The sequence below is a fragment of the Chelmon rostratus genome, chromosome 10, assembly GCF_017976325.1.
Source record: "Chelmon rostratus isolate fCheRos1 chromosome 10, fCheRos1.pri, whole genome shotgun sequence".
NCBI classification, from domain to species: Eukaryota; Metazoa; Chordata; class Actinopteri; order Chaetodontiformes; family Chaetodontidae; genus Chelmon; species Chelmon rostratus.
Window position 1 is genome coordinate 25,851,804 of NC_055667.1, and position 17,930 is coordinate 25,869,733.

General features: G+C 42.5%; 2 protein-coding genes across 6 annotated transcripts; both read right to left on the bottom strand.

The window, feature by feature from the left end:
- Window positions 1–1,998: 1,998 nt before the first annotated feature.
- Window positions 1,999–12,569, bottom strand: LOC121612392. Of its 4 annotated transcripts, XM_041945258.1 has the most exons (8): window positions 12,440–12,569; window positions 11,386–12,073; window positions 10,844–11,240; window positions 10,592–10,635; window positions 3,573–6,288; window positions 3,158–3,439; window positions 2,988–3,023; window positions 1,999–2,262 (listed from the first exon to the last, which is right to left on the bottom strand). In XM_041945258.1, exons 5-8 carry the CDS (start codon window positions 4,035–4,037, stop codon window positions 2,203–2,205), a joined length of 843 nt encoding a protein of 280 aa, XP_041801192.1. In that variant the 5' UTR covers window positions 4,038–6,288; window positions 10,592–10,635; window positions 10,844–11,240; window positions 11,386–12,073; window positions 12,440–12,569; the 3' UTR covers window positions 1,999–2,202. The 4 variants fall into 4 exon arrangements, with proteins under 4 accessions (XP_041801192.1, XP_041801194.1, XP_041801193.1 ...); XM_041945260.1 differs by lacking the exon at window positions 2,988–3,023; XM_041945257.1 differs by lacking the exons at window positions 1,999–2,262; window positions 2,988–3,023; window positions 3,158–3,439 and having other exon boundaries at window positions 4,068–6,288.
- LOC121612393 lies at window positions 12,265–17,779 on the bottom strand. 2 transcript variants are annotated; one of them, XR_006007142.1, is made up of 6 exons: window positions 17,266–17,779; window positions 16,715–16,996; window positions 16,070–16,213; window positions 15,711–15,743; window positions 12,648–13,448; window positions 12,265–12,535 (listed from the first exon to the last, which is right to left on the bottom strand). XR_006007142.1 is itself a non-coding variant. In XM_041945261.1 (5 exons), exons 1-5 carry the CDS (start codon window positions 17,695–17,697, stop codon window positions 13,389–13,391), a joined length of 951 nt encoding a protein of 316 aa, XP_041801195.1. In that variant the 5' UTR covers window positions 17,698–17,779; the 3' UTR covers window positions 12,265–13,388. The 2 variants fall into 2 exon arrangements, 1 of the variants encoding a protein (XP_041801195.1); XM_041945261.1 differs by having other exon boundaries at window positions 12,265–13,448.
- Window positions 17,780–17,930: the final 151 nt, after the last annotated feature.

Sequence of the window (17,930 nt, forward strand, 5' to 3'; positions counted from 1 at the left end):
AGAAGAAGAAAAGAGATAACAGAAAGAGTGATGATGTTGAATATCATGACAGAGTGATATAAAAGCAAAATGAATGAGAGTGAAGTGATTTTACTCTGTTTTCTTTTAGAGTTGCAAGTATTTAATAAGTGCATGATTATCCACCGTCCTCACACTGTATACTGTCGTATTTCAGCCTCTTTGAAATATGTATTATACTGCATGCATTGCTTTCATCACTGTACGTACAGTATGAGTACCATTCCTCACAAACAGTATATTCTATGCTTTTAATCTTGTAATATATTCGTCCTGGAATGAAGTTTGAACATGACATTACAGTTCGATCGTAAATGAGCAAATAACTTACTGAACAAACCACACATGAAGACTGTTTTGCTCAGATTTACAGCAGCCAGCGGCTTCACTGTTTACATGCAGCAACATTTGTGCAGAAAAGGTCAAAAAAGGAGGAAAAAGCTCCTCCAGGGGTGGCGAGATAGACGCTCACTCACACGCCGATGACACAGCGCCTGGAACGATGTGGGGTTCAATCCAAATCATAGTTATAACATTAACTGGAAACCGGAAAAGAGACAAGCTGGTTTGTAATTTAGGATTTAAAATTGAGCTGGCGGAGTGTGCTGTCACCTGCTGCACACGACCCGACTTATCAGTTAGTGGCTCTCACCTGATTGGCTAATGTCCCCTGCATGGGTCAGAGTGTTCCTTCACTAAACTAGTGAACAGACATCAAAATGAGACGAGCGAGTGAAAAACACGTCCGATAAAGTTTGTTAGCTAATTTTCTGTCGGAACCAATCATACGGTAATGATCTCTATGGTTGCCATAGAGACCAGGTTATGTTGAGGCTATAGTAAATAGTGTTATTATTACAAACCATAATACAACCTTTTGTGTGTGGGGGTGAGTCAGAATAAACGACAGTGTGTGTGTTCATGGTGATGAAGGAACATCAGCCAGAGCAGCAGTGAGGAAGAAGGAAGAGGAGCTATCAGCCTGTGACAGACCTGTTAGCAGTTAGCGGTTAGCATTCACTGCTGGCTGGAGGCTGAACATGACGTCACAGCTCCAAGCAGCCGTCAGAGTCACTGCAGTCTGTAAAAACTCTTCCTCTTCCCGTCGCTCCATGACCTGAGTTTTTTTCTCTTTTTTGGCGGCAGCTGCTTGAGAATGGTGCAGCAGGATTAATGAACTTGAAATGAAATTAGTGGATCTTCAAATCACATGAGACGTTTGTTCACATTATGTTCACGTGATTTCTAAGTATCACATGCTTTTTCAAATAAAAATGGATTTGTTTAAAAAAAAAATTCAAACCACCTGCTCAAAATGCGGGACTGCAGGAACCGTCAGTGCAGCAGGTGTGAATTCTGGATTCTTTGTTGATGGAGAAAGTTGTAAAAATGTGGAGGAATAATGCATCAGTTGTGGAACATAACTGCGAGGATTTACTCAAGTATCGATCTCTTTTTGAGTATTTCCATGTCATCCATTTCCATTTTAAAGCTCCAGTCTGAAGGCATCAGGGGATCTATTGGCAGAAATGTAATATAATATTCACAGCTATATTTTTGTTAGTGTATAATGAGATGAGGGGTGTTCAGTTCGTTGTAATCTACACTTTCACCACTAGATGTCACTAAATCCTGCACACTGGACCTTCAAGTAAAGGCTCTGAATACTTTCTTGCTCTGCGGTTCATCACAAAGGTGCTGGATGGCTCTGAGGTTGTGTTTCCCGTTACTAGAACTAAGAGGACCAGATTTGTTTGATTGATCAAATAGTCAACTGATAGAAAATTAAAAAATAACAAGAACAGTTTCAATAATTCACATTATTTTTTCAATCAGTTTTTCAGTTATGTCCAACAAAACAAGCAGTTTTTAAGATCACCAACTTGTGGGGGAACATGATGGGAATGTTTCACTATTTTCTGACATTTTATTTTAGGCTTAGACGAAAAACATCTATCAACTGAGAGATTTATAGATTCATAACTTTTCAAAACTCTCTTTTTAATACTTCCATTGAATTCAAATAAAAGTGGAAAATGGAATCGTTCCAGGAGAGAAAACTGAGTCAGCATCACTGGACTTAAATGTGAGCAGTTCGGACACATTGGGTTGGTCAGATGTTGCATTCAACGATCAGATTAAAGCTGCTTATACGTTTGGTGAAACACTGATGAACTCGTCTTGTCAAACACTGTCCTCTTCTTCATTCTGCTGGCTCTTTTTGTCCTCATGGTGGTCCTCTTTCTGAGAGAAAATAAATCAAAAAGAGAAATTGTGTAAGAAAAAACAAATTGTGAAAAACAGCTGTTTTTGTTTTGTTTTGTTTTGTTTTTTTACAATATACAGCTTTTGATGTGGAAAGTAACAAAAAAATCCAGCCATCAGAGACATGTAGAGAGTGTTGAAACAGAACACTCAGAAACATCTGTGGACATCAGTGCTGCAGGACAGTTTCAGTGTGACAGGATGCAGTAAAAACTGTTGCAGCAGCGACCTCTAGTGGCCGCTGTACAGACTACATGTCTGTCAGTCACAGCAGAGGAAAACGAGTCTGGTCTCGATACCTGTTCACAGTTCTGCTTATTACTGTGTCGTTTCGGATGTTTCCGTGTTATAGACTCACAGTCTGCTTCCCACGTCTGGATCTGGATCTGATCCACACATGCTGTCACCTTGCCAGAAAAACAAGTTTGATCCACTGCAAACTAATGAGTATCTCATTCTAAACAGCACAGCTTCAAACAGTTTTATCTCTGCTGGTCATTTAAAACCCAGAGGAGCTGCACACACTGACTCTCAGAAGCTTCGGTGTCGTGACCATCGCTTGTGTTTTTATTGATCGTCAGCTTCCTGTTTTCTTCTGCTGAGAGATGTGAGGACGAGCTGCAGAGGTGGCCTCGGATAACATACGGTAGCATTCATAGCTGCTTATTCAATCTGTGGCTACAGACTGCAAAGAGATGACCGACCTGAAACGCTCTGAGCACCTCAGCAGGTGTAGTTTCCTGAAAGAGGTGAGACACAACCTTTGTAGTCGTTTGATTGAACTGAACAATCAGAGGCTGTGGCCAGATGCCACAGCTCTGGACTGTAGTGAAGCACAGAATAAAAACAGCGACTGTTCACCTGAAACAGTTACCTTTTCTCCTCCTATCGTGTCAATGAGCTCCTCAACAACGTCCAAACAATTCACCCACTTTCCTTGAGCGATGTACCCCTTCATGCTTTCAGACAACTTGCTGTGCTGTTCCTCTTTCATGACCCTTTCCACGACATCTTCCCCGACCTCCAGAATCAGCTCGTGCACTTGGACGTCTCTCCTGCAGCATTTTGGACAGCAGACGTCAGCGTAGACCGTCCACGTCGAGAGCAAGAAGGCCGCGGTGAAAAACACCGCAAAGAGTAAAGACATGCCAATCATCTGAAAGCAGAAGCAGGTAGTGTTGTCTCAGCGTTAAGGTCAGAAAACACATCATTTCTATACACTTCAACTGAAAGTATTAAGATCTGAGAGAAATGTCAGCAGATGTCCTCTGTGACATGAAAACACTCACCCGCGAGACCATTTTCATCTCGGCGATGGTCACCACGGCTGTACCTGCAGCTGTGACGTCCGTCTTGGTTTGACATTGCAGCTCTGCCACCTGTCTGGGATTCTGATTGTTACAGCAAACAAACCAGTCTGCCTGGATCAGCACAGATCCGACCCACAGCAGGCCGATGCAGACAGCTTTGACCGAGCGACGGAACAAAACGCAGCCGAAGTGACACGAGCCCTTGGACCTGGTGTATCGCCACGCTCTCTGGAACGGTAAGTCCGTCGAGAGCATTAAGACGGCTATGATGAGACACGGCATGATCATGTATGCGCTGCAGTAGCCGGGCTGTGGTTTACAGGAGCATGGGAACTCTGCCTCTAAAGCTTGATAAGAGACAACCAGAACGCTGAAGACAAAAGCGTTGGCGTTGTCTTTGACTTTACTGATGAGCTGCTGCAGCGGCACGGCGACGGCCTTCATCTTCACAGAAGTTCTGATGTGCTATGAACCGGAGGCTGAGCCTGCGAAAGATATTCAACACGAAATCACACTCTTCCTCTTTTAGCTGCTGACCCTGCAGCTTCAATCCACAGTGTTAAAAATAGAAATAACTGACAGCAGGTTGTCCTGCACTACTTCATTACAGCCGTGGTTGTACCCCCAGTCTTTGCACTAAGTGGCAGCTCTGTTGTCGTTAACAAGCGACTTCATATCAGAGACAGTTGAGTAAAAATGCAATGGAAGAAATCCTGAGAGAAAAAGCATCAGTCTGAAACGAATGAATGACGAGCAAGTGTGAGATCAGCGAAAGAGGTACTGAAAGTTCATCTGAGCTTCAAGACACAAGAGAAAGAGAAACGCAGTCAATCAACAGGAAGACGTGACCAGACACAAGCAGCACAAGCTGGCAAAGAGGAAGTAAGGAAGTGATAAGGTGCTGGAGGAAGTATTCAGATCCGTTAAACAAGTGTCCGAAAGTACTGATCACATCTCCTGTGAGTGAGCTCTGATTCTGTGTCTCAGTGCTGAAGCATCAGTGTTCGAGCAGCATTTATATACAGTTAGCTAGTTCAGTCCATCCCGCTGCTGCTCACTGAAGTGATGCATCAACGCGGCCGCCATATTGGTACAGGGAAGCTGTGCCTCATGATGCCTGTAAGGGTAGGAAGGCAGGAGATCTATCCAGGACTGAAACCATCACTGTGAAGTGTCATACATGTTTTTATACAAAGTTCAGCGTCTCAACCAATTTATTCAGTCAGTTTACTTCGAAATAAAAAATGCAAACTAAAACTAACTTTTCACTCGGGGCTTTTCGAGGGCCCTCCCTTCATTGGGGCCCTGTGCAGTCAGGCTTTCTCACTTCGAGGCTCCTGAATGTGTGAAGAATGAAAACCGATGGCGCTCCTCTGAAGAGGCGGAGCTTCTAACCTGAACTGGAGAAATGTTCAGTTATTTTCCACCAAAGCTGCTCAGAGAGTCGGACACAGAAGAAAACGGTTCTTTAAAGTTTAGAGAAGTTTTGTTTATTCTTTACATTTGTGAGTGTGAAAATGAGAAAAAATATATGAATACATGATTACAAAGATTCGGTTCATCGAAGCTACGGGAAATTAATAATAATGAATTTGTTGCTGTACATGTTTTAATTGCGTCCCTCACAAGTCATTCCCATGCTGAGTACGCTGGGGGTCATTTAGAGCAGAGTGTGGATTGTTACTCTGTGAACACATCGGTCGTTTTCTCCAAGAACCAAATTTAAGAGAAACATGAAGAGATCCGTATTAGAAATGTGTGGTAGTGACGTGTTAGTTCTCACCACACTTTATGAATGAAATATCTCAATAACTTTGAGATGGACTGACATGAATTTCATTCTTACTTCACTTCTAGCGCCATCATCTGGCCAGCTTTTGATACCTGCAGAACTGATGACATTCCCATCAGCCTCAGCAGGACTAATGTTAGCATGCTAACACGCTAAACAAAGACGGTGAACATCACTGCAGCAAAAAAAAAAAAAGACGAAAAAGTAAATCATATGGGAGAAATATGACTTAAAACAAGCAAAACCGTCGAGCGGCCAGATGGACAACGTTTGTCCTGATGCAAAGAAATTCTGACAGTTTTGAACTTGTCTCTGTTGATCAAACAGATTCATAATTCCTATAATAAATAATCCTATGCAAACACACTTTTATTCTACTGTGGCACAAACATATTTATTAATGTGCAATAGAGTAAACACTGGACTTCATTTGTCTGTATCCACCGTGTGCAATTTCTGTTAAAACCGTGAAACTCTGAATTTTCTGGTCATATATTTTTTATGTCAATATTTTTTATAGTTCTTTTGTGGCCTTATATATTTTTTATAGTTATTTGTATAAAATGTACATATATATAGTCGACTTTTATTTTGTATTTTTCTATTCTGCTTCCTACATTTAGGTGAAAGCTCCACTTTGCCTTATTGAGCCTCAGATGTTGATGGTGGTTGAGCTTCAGCCTGACTTCAGTGTTTCAGTGTCAAAGTCCAGTTTCACATCAAGAGTCGACTGATTAGTGGAAAAAATTATTTCATTTCGCCAATTTTAACTTATTGAATCTGCTGAAGTAAACGTTGCTGACTGTGTGAACGTTAACAGTCCTCGTCGAGACGAACAGCGAGTGGATCTGATTCTCCAGGCAGTCCCATGAAATCCTCCCAGGGGTGTAATTGGAAAAACTCCTGTTGAAGGTCAGACGATAGAAAAAAATCAAACATGTCAGTTTCATGTGAGGAAGGAAGGTTAGAGCCTCCTCATCCTCCACACAGATCTGATGTTCTCGTTCTTCACTGAATCTGTTTCCATTGCCCTCCAGTGTCATGTTGCTGGATCAGGACTGTAGCTGAATATTAGGACAGTAACATTTGTAATGAACACTGAGTCATTGTTCTTTCTTGTCAGACGGCTTCTGGACTCTGGATTCGGGAGTCTTATGGACTCAGCTCTGCCAGGATACAGTGCAGGGACGCAGGGCGGTGCTCTTCACTTCTGTTTACATTTGCTGCACTGTGTTCCTGCCACACTCAAATCACAAGTACTGAGGTGTGGCACCCGGGTACACACAGACTGACCCTCCTTCACACGTACGCCGGCATAAAGCTGCAGCATACGCAGCTGAAAACCGCCCTACTGAGCCTGAGTACTGATGTTACATACAAAGAAGACAAAAGATGATTATGCTGCTATATAATTTATCCACAAGCAAAGCTCCTCATGTGCCCAGCTGAGATCCGCCAGCTCACCACTCATTGTTGAAAAACTGGAGGGTTCATTAGTGTATTAATTAGTTATTAGTGTACTAAGAAGACAATCAGATTCAATGTGCTGTTTGATACAGAAAATGACTTCTTTTACTGGAAACTGCTCAATACTTTGTTTAATAAGATCCAAACAGACACTGATTTTATAAATATGGATGATGGACAAAGCCTGATTTGACTGTTCATGTTCATGTATGAGACATTGATTAGCACATTAGCTAGTTACTTAAACTGTAGCAGTTCTTTTCAGTGTACAGTTCAACAGACATGTATTGGCTGACTAACCTGGCTGTGTCATAATGAATATGTTAGCCTAAATGAAGCTACTCCTCCGTGTCATATTAACAATCACATTCCTCGAGGCAGCGGCCAGGAGGTGGAGGTGCAACCATTTTTGACTCAAGGCTATTAATCAACCCTGAATGTCCCTGAGTTTCTATCAGGGTTAGTCCATTGCGATGATACCCTGCTATATTTATCAATGAAGCCAGAAGAAACCAATCAATTGTCTAAACTAAGTTTTGCAATGGGAACATTTGTCAGGTAGTCCTTCATCTTGGTGGACATTTGGAATCGGATGAGAGCTGCAACTTAAACCGGCAAAAAATATTCCAACAGGAAAATGGATTTCCTGTTTCTGAAAGCACATTCACATTCCGCACTGCAATTACACCAACCATCACAAACAGCTTCCTGATCGTTAAGTGGTAGTTCCATGTGATTTATTCAGCCTTACGGTTTGAGCTCTCTGGGAGGAGAAAACTTGGAAACAGAATTGTTTTGTGTTCCATTGTGTGATATTTCCTATCTCGTCCTTAAGTGTGCTGATGTAATCGAACATACAAACCTATGGACAGCGAGCAGAACATCAGTGCTGATTTAAACTCCAAGCGTGTCTCAAGGACATAAAGACCTGGATGACCTGCAACTTTTTGTTACTGAATTCAGACAAAACTGAAGTAATAGTATTTTGGCCTAAACACCTTAGAAACTCTATCTGATGATATAGCAACTACGGATGGCATTGCGCTGGCCTCCAGTGACACTGTAAGGGGTTTGGGAGTCATCTTTGATCAGGATATGTCCTTTAACTACCACGTCAAACTAATTTCAAGGACTTTTTTCACCTCCACAACATTGTAAAAATCAGGCACTTCCTGTCTCAAAATGAGGCAGAAAAACTAGTCCAAGCATTTGTTACTTCCAGGCTGGACTACTGTAATTCCTTACTGTTCTGACAAAAACAAGGAAAAGAGATCATATTTCTTCGATATTAGCTGCGCTGCACTGGCTCCCTGTAAAATCCTGAATAGAATTTAAAATACTTCTCTTTACCTGGTAAAGCGCCATCATATCTTAAAGAGCTCATAGTACCCTATTACCCCAGTACAACAACAACACTGCGATCCCAGAATGCAGGCTTACTGGTGGTTCCTAAAGTCTCTAAAACCAGAATGGGAGCCAGAGCCTTCAGCTATTAAACTCCTCTCCTGGAACCATCTTCCAGTCGTCGTCCAGGAGGCAGACACCCTCTCTACATGAAAGAGCAGGCTTAAAACTTTCCTTTTTGATAAAGTTTACACTTTGGGCTGGCTCGGGCTTGCCCTGGATCTGCCCGACATCCACTGCAACTGCTATTAATATTTGTTATACTACCATTATTATTAGATCCATAGTGTTGTATTATGCACACTTTTATATATCAGCTACTACAAGGTACATATATCACATACATAAATATATCATATATGTATATATATATCCCTGTAAGGCCCACTGTTGCAAAATTGCAACATCAGTTTTAATAATAATAATAATACATTTTATTTGTTAAAAGCGCCTTTCAGGACACTCAAGGACACTGTACATCACGAGAAATAACAAACAACAATACGATAAAACACAATAAAATAGAATAATCAAGTGATAAAACAAATAAGTGTAAAATCAGACTGACCATTTGACCTCATGTGGGATAAGCAAGTCTGAACAGGTGAGTTTTGAGTGTGGATTTAAAACGGGAAAATGAATCAATGTTTTTAATTTCGGGTGGTAATGAGTTCCAGAGCCGGGGAGCAGAGCGGCTGAATGCTCTGCTCCCCATTGTGGTGAGACGGGCGGAGGGGACAGACAAGTTGATAGTAGAGGAAGATCTGAGGAAGCGAGAGGGGGTGTGGACGTGGAGGAGAGCTGACAGGTAAGGAGGGGCGAGGTTATGAATGGCCTTGAATGTTACCAGGAGGATTTTGAAATCAATGCGAAATTTGATGGGGAGCCAGTGGAGCTGCTGAAGGACAGGAGTGATGTGGTTGGTGGAGGGGGTTCTGGTGATGATGCGGGCAGCTGAATTCTTAACCAGTTGAAGTTTGTGAAGTGACTTGACAGGAAGACCGAATAGAAGGGAATTACAGTAATCCAGACGAGAAGGGACAAGGCTATGGACAAGGATGGCAGTGGTATGGGGGGTGAGGGAGGGGCGAAGGCAATTAATGTTGCGTAGGTGGAAGTAAGTAGACCGGATAACATTATTGATGTGCGATTTGAAAGACAGGGAACTGTTGAGGATGACACCCAGACTCTTAACCTGTGGGGAGGGGGAGATAGAGGAGTTGTCAATTTGAATAGAAAAGCTGTGTGTTTTGGATAGTGTTGATTTAGTGCCGATGAGGAGAACCTCAGTTTTGTCACTGTTTAATTGGAGGAAATTTGAGGTGAGCCAGGTTTTTATTTCAGTAATGCAGTCAGTAAAGGAGGAGGGTGGGAGAGTGGAAGAAGGTTTGCTTGAGAGGTAGAGCTGGGTGTCATCCGCGTAGCAGTGGAAATGAATGTTATGTTTTCGGAAGATATTGCCAAGGGGGAGGAGGTAGATAATGAAGAGCAGGGGCCCCAGTATAGAGCCCTGGGGCACACCTGTACTGACGAAGGAAAGGTTGGACCGGAAAGATTTCAGTTGAATAAACTGTGTGCGATCTGAGAGATAGGATGTGAACCAGTGAAGTGGGGTGTGAGTAATGCCGATGGAAGATAACCTGTTCAGTAGAGTGTTGTGACAGATGGTATCAAATGCTGCGCTCAGGTCAAGGAGGATGAGAATAGTGAGGAGCTATACTAACATAAAAATTGGCAACTGTTTTTGACCCACTGACCATTCTACATAGTCAGTGGATCCCATTGTTTAACCCTGCAATGTTATTGGATGGTAAATGTGTCTATATGTCCGGCCATCAGGCCATGAACTCACACAACCTGCAAACTTTGGGGGTATTTGGGCCTTACAGGGATATGTATATGTACTATATATAGTTAAATGTCTATTATAAGCACTGTCACTGTTGCTGTGATTGCATCCCTGTTCAGCTCATAGCATCACTAACCCGTCACGATGGAGTCTAATCACCAAATCTCCTCATATTGCTCAACCTTTCAATTGTGCACTTTTTCAAATTTATTAATTGAATCACTCTTTAAGCGTCTGTCCTGATTGATTTCTTAAACTACACACACACTCATTTGCCAGTTTATTAGGTACACCCAGCTACGAGTCATGCAGTCTAAGCCAACAGTCCAGCAGTGAATCCTCCTCATGAAGGTTAGAGTGTTAGAGGCTGCAGCCTGTGCTGCTGCTGGACTGTGTTTGTTCTCAGAGGAAACCGATTAGACTTCCTGTGGACGGGCCCGTGTTTGCTCTGTTCACCTTTGTATACGCAGATGTGGATGTGTTTACCTTGGCTGTCTGAAGTTCGTTTCCTTCATCAGTGAAATTTTCATCTTTAGAAAGAAAAAATAGAAATAGTTGAAGTGACAAACGTTTACAATGAATGTTTCTGTTCCATTATTAATTCCCTCGTTTTGTTTTTCCCTTGTTTAACTGCCCACCTTGTAACAAGTATTCTACAAATGAAGCTGCTATGATCTTTGTTCTTCTGAAACTGTTGGGAACTGTGCTGATAGAGATAATGAGCCAGCTAGACCAGACCTGCGTGAGCTGTTGCTCCTGCTGATGATGCTCCTGCTGCTGCTGCTGCTGCTGCTCCTGTTGTTGTTGTTGTTGTTGAGATTCCGTCTTGGTGGTCCGTACTAGCTAATGGTGCTTCTGGACGACTGTTGTTGATCAGCCTTTCAGCAACATCGAAACAACTGCTCCACTCCTCACATTTTTGTATTTCTTCCAGAATTCCTGCTTTCAATTGTTGTTTCGCTGCCATCCTCAAAATCTCCTCCAGAACATCTCCCTCTTCTTCCAAAATCAGTTTGTCATAGAAAACTTTTCTGTCACAACAACTTGATTTTCCCTCACAGCATTTCCTCCACCCAAACAACGACATCAGGGCTGCAAGAACAATGATACAGAAGAGCATGAAGAAGCCAGTGATCTGAAAAAGAAGCATGAGAGATGGCTCTGTTCACAGAAGTGCGGTGATTTCATGATGACACACAGGCTGCAGAATAAGACCACAGTGAACTATGATTAGAACTGAACAGGCTGACAAGATGTGTATAAAGACAGAAATGACTGACCTTTGAAAAGCTTTTCAGTCCAGCGATGATAGTTTGTTCCTCTCCTGTGATCTCTGTCTTGTCTTTGCAGGCTAACTGCGCCTGTTTTTCAGAGCGATCATGCTTACAGCAAATGTACCAGTGCCCATCAATTAACACCGAGGAAACCCACAGCAGGCCGACTAAAAGTGCCTTCATCACATGACGAAGTAAAACCAAAGAAAAGGTGCCGCAACGTCGCTGTTCACACAACCTCACAGGCTGAGATGCAGAACACCGACAGGTACACGTAAACCTCCAGGTTCTCTGAAACTTCCTGTCCATCCAGAGGATCAGGACGAAGATGATGAAAAACGGCAGACCCATGTGTAAACTGCACTCGGTGGTGTTTGGCTTGCAAGTGCATGCAAAGTCTCTCTCAAGCAAAACATTGTAAGTGAAGATCACAATGACAGTGGCGTAGATGCTGAGTTTTGCAAAGGGAAAGTTGGTCAGGTAGTCCTTCATCGTGGTGGACGTTTGGAATCTGATGAGAGCTGCAGCTCAAACCGGCTAAAAATATTCTGACAGGAAAATGGATTTCCTGTTCCTGTAAGCACATTCACATTCCACACCGCAAATACACCAACCATCACAAGCAGTTTCCTTATAATTAAGTGACAGTTCCTTGTGATTTATTCAGCCTTACGGTTTGAGCTCTCTGTGGAGGCTGTGGAGAAAAGACGAAGGCTTATTTAACATGGAACCGTGTCTTTTATTGTGGAGTGGCTTTGTGACTTCCTGTTCTTGTTTGGCTGGCATTAGGTGTGAGACAGAGACTGACGGCTGGTGTCTCACACCATTTTCTCTTCATGGTGGTTTCATGGTACAGTAATAAGACGAGCAATGAATGCAGTTTGAAACAATCATAGAATTTAATGATTTAAAGACATAATAAAAATAATGATTAGTAAGTAAGAAAGACAATTTCACGAGGTGTGCTCTATGTTTTTAAAAGCTCATCACAAAATGAGCAGTTCTGAAAGGTTTGAGTCCACTGCTACACTGGTTAAAAAAAAAGAAAAGAATCAAGAACCTTTTTATCACGACAAGTCGTCACAGAGCTTTTGGTTTCGACCGTCCTGTCCTGGGTGTCGCTGTCGTGCTAAGTTGTCTGTAAAAGCATCTCCCTCTGTTAGAAAGACACAACTTCAGTCGGACATCTGACAGAGAACAGATGACAGAATGAGTAGAGTTTATATTCGGTCCAAAGGCTTTAGTCCTGTCACACAGAACAGATTTACCTGTGTTAACCCGATTCTTTAGTCGGAAGACCAAGAACAAGCCGAAGACATCTTCAGATCAAAGATGTAGAATTTATTTAGGTCACAGGTAAAGTAAGGCAGCGCTGGGCTGAGAGTGACAGAGCTCTCGCAGGATCTCTGTCAGAAGGAGCACCGATTTCCGGGTGGGGTTCACAGTTATCTTCTTGGGCAGGGACTGCCCTGTACAGAGGTTGGACCTGCACAGGCCGAGTCTCATTGGCCAGTTATTTCTGACATGAACAGGCCAGCCACTGTTCATGTGAAATTACTGAAAAGTGATATAAAAGACGAGTGAATGTTGTCATTGAGGCGTGTATCTATTGCAACGAACCTAACATGACCGATTAGAGGCCTGCTTATCAAACTAAACTGTGTGCATACAGTAAATACCATGAGTTCAGTGAAGAAGTGCACCTGCATGTGGAAATAGTAAACAGAGCAACAGAAACAATCATAATGTTTAAAAGCAAAAGCTAAACAATTCATATCAGGAGTAGCCATCATGGTGCTGGGAACAGAACTTCTTTCCCAGGAGAGTGCAACCTTCCATAACTCTACTGATAACATGTCTGCGATGAGCACAATAATCATAAGAGAAAACTATGAGTCTCAAGCCTCTACGTGTAAGCGCTGCTATATGTGGGTATGTGGTAACTTTAGCAAAATCAGTGTATCTATAGGGGTTCAGGAGTATAAACAGCGGTCGTCGTCAACATCCTTTTAAGCTTTCTCTTCCTTCCCGAGCTCGGTGGAGACCAGTGGATCAGCTTCACCTGCATGCTAGGTAGAGTGGGGAATTTATCATTAATGGCTGTGGTAATACACTTTAGACAGAGGTGCCTGAGGCATGGCTGCAGCAACGTCCACATAAGGTTAACAAAGTCACTGCTACAACCAGTGAAAGAAACACAGACTTAATCAATGTTTTCCACTTACCAAAGATTCTGTCTTTGTGGATTGTCTATCCCCGAGTGTTCTGCTAACTCTTCAGACATAGTTTTAGGGCCAGAGAGGGCTCAAGTTATGGAGCCATCTGGGGCTGTGTTATTAGCGATGAATGCACAGCAATCTTGGGAAAACAGCACACACACTACGCTTCAGGGCATTCAAACTGGACTTGGTCAGTTTGTCTTAGAAGACGATTCGCCTCTCATCCGAGCAGGCTTCATCAGTTCATGTGTTCTAGTCCTAGGACTAGAGCTGTCCTATCAAGTCTGTCTTACAATGACCTGGATGAATGAGAATATTCACAGGCACACACACTACCTCTTTCAGCTTGGACGAAATCAAGGGCCATTCATCAGGGAAGTAGCAGCCAATTGTTATTGTAGTCCCGCTATGGCATCTAGTCATTTTATTGAGCCTTTGAACATTAAAATGAATGTAGTTAATTCTGTCCATATTTTTGTTTATAGTGACCCACCATAACAGGGATGTCTCAAACCCTGCAGCAACTTCATCAACCAGTTTATATTCATCAGGTACACCTCTGGGGACTCCAGTTGCAGTTCTGATATAAATCAAATGAGCTACGTTTAAACCTGTGGGAATTTAGAAAGTCATGATAGGTGATGGACTGCCATGAGATTATATCTGAAGCTGAGGCTTTAATTATCTTGGCTGGAGCGATTAGTGACAGGATGGTGCATTTACCTGTCCAATTAGGACAATAAGTTATTTCCACAGTACCAGTAAACATCTAAATGTACATGATTAAGTGATGTAACATTTGTCCAATCGGTGACGTTGACAGTAATAACACACCAATCATCAGGAATTTTACCAACACATGAGCCAGTAGCATCAGTTCTCAGTAGACAGATGTGGTTGATATTGGTGGGTACGCTGTCTTCCCATGTCAATTATTTGTACTGTCATGTCTCGTCAGATCTGTTAAGTGTTTTTGTTCACGAGCGTCATGTCTTGTCTTACACTTCCTGTTTTATTGTGAAACCTAACTCTCCTCTCGTTTCAGGCCCTTGACTTCCCGGTGTGCTTCCCGCCTGTCTGATTGTCTACCCCGCCCTAATTGTCTCCACCTGTTCATTGTTACCTCATGTATATATAGTCCGCGTCTCCCTTTGTCCTGTGCCAGATTGTCTCGTGCCATGTCCTTGTATCAAGCCTTGATTTATCTAGCTCTCGTGATCCTTGCATTCCTGTTCGTGCCTTGTATTTTGTTTGTAAGTAAGTCATTGTTGATTGAGTATTTTTCTAGTCTAGTCTTGATTCATTTGTTACTTTGTTTCATAAATATTTGAGCCTCTTTGAGTTTTGATTTTTGCATTCTAAATTATCCCTAGCATCCTTTGTTTGTACTTTGTTGCCATACGTTGTATGTGCTGTTGTTATTTATCCTGAGCGCTTTTTGTTAATAAATTACTTCTTTATTTTGTAACTTTGCTGATTGTGTCTGAGTCTTGCTTTTGAGTCCTGAAACCTCGCGCCTCCGGGCCCTGTCAAATAAAGTCTTATCTTATCACTGAATCATGAACAACAGGTTTTAATAACTGCAATTTTAAAATGAAAGTGTAACAAAACATTTCCTCAGGTTTTACTCAAGTCAAAGCCACCGTGAGCTGGGACACAACTGACCTCGATGTGGATACACAGCAAATTGTAAGGAGGGTTCACGATCAAGTGCGATAGCTCATCATGGTGGTTCATATGCAGGCCTCACTCCTGGTAAAGGCTGCTGAATGCATGAGAGTGGAATGATGCTGCAGTGACCTCTAGTGGCCGCTGCGCAGACCACATCTGGTCTATGGTGACGAAAGGTGAGCATCCGCAACTGATTTACAAGATGTTTATTGTTATTATCATTGTAATTACTATTATTGTAAATATCATGTAATAATGCAAAGTGCATCTAGTTCTGCAGTTGCTGCCCAGGTGAGTGGCTGTCAGCAGACAGCATCATCTGCTCTGTCGTTGATTTTTTCCAATCAAAAATGGAACTGATAAACATGATATGGACCACAGTTTGGTTGATGAATGGATGGATTAGATTAGGATAAAATAAGATGATCTGAATATATTCACCTGTGTGCTCCTCTCCTGAAGTTCAATGGGCGCCTGCAGGTTCACACGATCAGTGAATTTTCCATATTCAGAAAGAAGAAATGAAAAGAATTGAAAAGACGTGAATGATTAGATATGATGCTGCAGTTACATTATTTATCCCTTCTTTCTGTTTATCTCCTGTGTTCTGTTTCTGCCCTCCATGAAACAAATGGACTGCAGTATTGAGAGTTATCTATAAATACTCTAATACTGTCAAACTAATACTGCATGACAACATGTGATCTACTCTGACAGTTTGGGCTCTGTCTGGAGCTGCAGGAAACAGTGCTGATGAAGACAATGCTGCTGAATTATCAGATTTTTATTCTTACTCAGACCTCAAATGCTGCTGCTGATGATGATGATGATGCTGCTGCTGCTGCTGCTGCTGATGATGATGATGCTGCTGCTGCTGCTGCTGCTGCTGCTGCTCCAGCTGTGTCTGCTGTTGTACTTGTGGCCGTTCGGTCTGTAGCTGCGGACTGATGAGAAAAAAACCCAGATGAAAATGACAAAGTGCATTCAGTAGGAGAAAAAAGCAGCGTTACCCTCGTACGGTAGCTGACTGTGTAAGCGGCCGACTGTCAGTAAACAGGATGTAAAAGCAGGTGCGATGAAGGGCGAGATGTACAGCTGTCAAACGGAAGTTGAGGCCAATTCTCTAATTCTGGCTTTTCTATTTCTCTTAACAGTCAACAAAGTCTTTGAAACACTCTTCTAAAATTGTTATTATACATTGATCTGAAGAACAAATATAAAATTTTAGAATTTTTAAAATTGAACTGATATGTTAACATGTGATGCTGTGATGGCGTTCATCATCAACCAAGTCTAATTATCCAAAAAATGTTAACTTCACAATGGAGCTGATGAAAAGCCACAAACCTCAGTGGGATTCACCCTCTGGGGAACATGAGCGTGTGAATACAGTCTCGGTCTGGACCGTGGAGCTCAACATGGAGCCAACAGGTGTTGATTTTTACCTGTTTGGGATGTACAGGTGCAGCCTTGTCATTGATCAGCTGTCCAGCGACATTGAAGGATTCCTTCCACTTTCCTGCATCAAACTTGGCCTTGATTCCACGACTCAAACTTTCTTTTGCCGCTGCTTGCAAAACTTCCGTCAGCTCGGTTTCCTCCACCTCCGAAATCAGTTTGAAATACAGATTTTCTCCTCTGAAACATTTGCAGTACTTAGATCGAATGAGTGGCGACAACGAGGCGGCCACCAAGGTTACAATGAGGAGCAAAATGAGGCCGATGACCTGAAGGAGAGGCATCACAAATTAGTACCCACATATGATCTACCAATGAGAAGTCACAGTCCTGTTCTACACACTACACACTGACTGAGCGAGCTGGTCCAATCTTCTTACCTCAATAACCGTTTTCATTGAATTATCAGGTCATCTTCAGAAAACAACCTTTACTGCTCTTATTGTAGATCATTAACAGATAAACACATTCCAGCTCGGCGGGACCGTGTTCAGAGGGGATGTGGTGGATCTCGACCACACTACACAGAAAAACTCACCAAAGACGTGTTCTTCAGTTCGGCTATGAGCGCCTTCTCCTCCAGTGTGATGTTTTTCTCGTCCTTGCAGGCTAACTTGGCCTGTTTGTCAGAATGGTTGTTCTGACAGCAGAGGTACCAGTCTCCATCGATGAGCACGGAGGAAACCCACATTGTGCTGACCAAAGCTGCCTTCAGCACGTCGTAACATAGCGTGCAGAAAAACGTGCAGCCGTACTTCAGTCCTCTCTGAAAAGACTTGTCCATCCACAGCTGTAGAATTAGCAGAGTAAAAAACGGCAGAAACATGTAGCAGCTGCAGTGAAGAGCTTGCTGCTCACAGCTGCACTTCAGATCCTTCTCAAGCACGACGTTGTGAACAAAGATCACAATGATTGAGATGTAGGTGCTGAACTGTTTGAGAGCAAACTTTGGAAAGATGTTCATCCTCATGTTTGGAGCAAAGTTTGCAGCTGCTGCGAGCTGCAGCTTCTTGCATCTGAGCGTCACATGAAACCAAACTCTTCCTGTTTGGCTTTCAAAGCGCAGTTCCTGTAAATACGATTCTTCAAACGTAATGAGACACGGACCCTTATCTTTCTAAAACAGGTCGGGGCAGATCGAAGACCTGCGCATGAATCCTGAAATCAAATGTTTTCACTTTTACTTTGTGTGTCCCACTACGA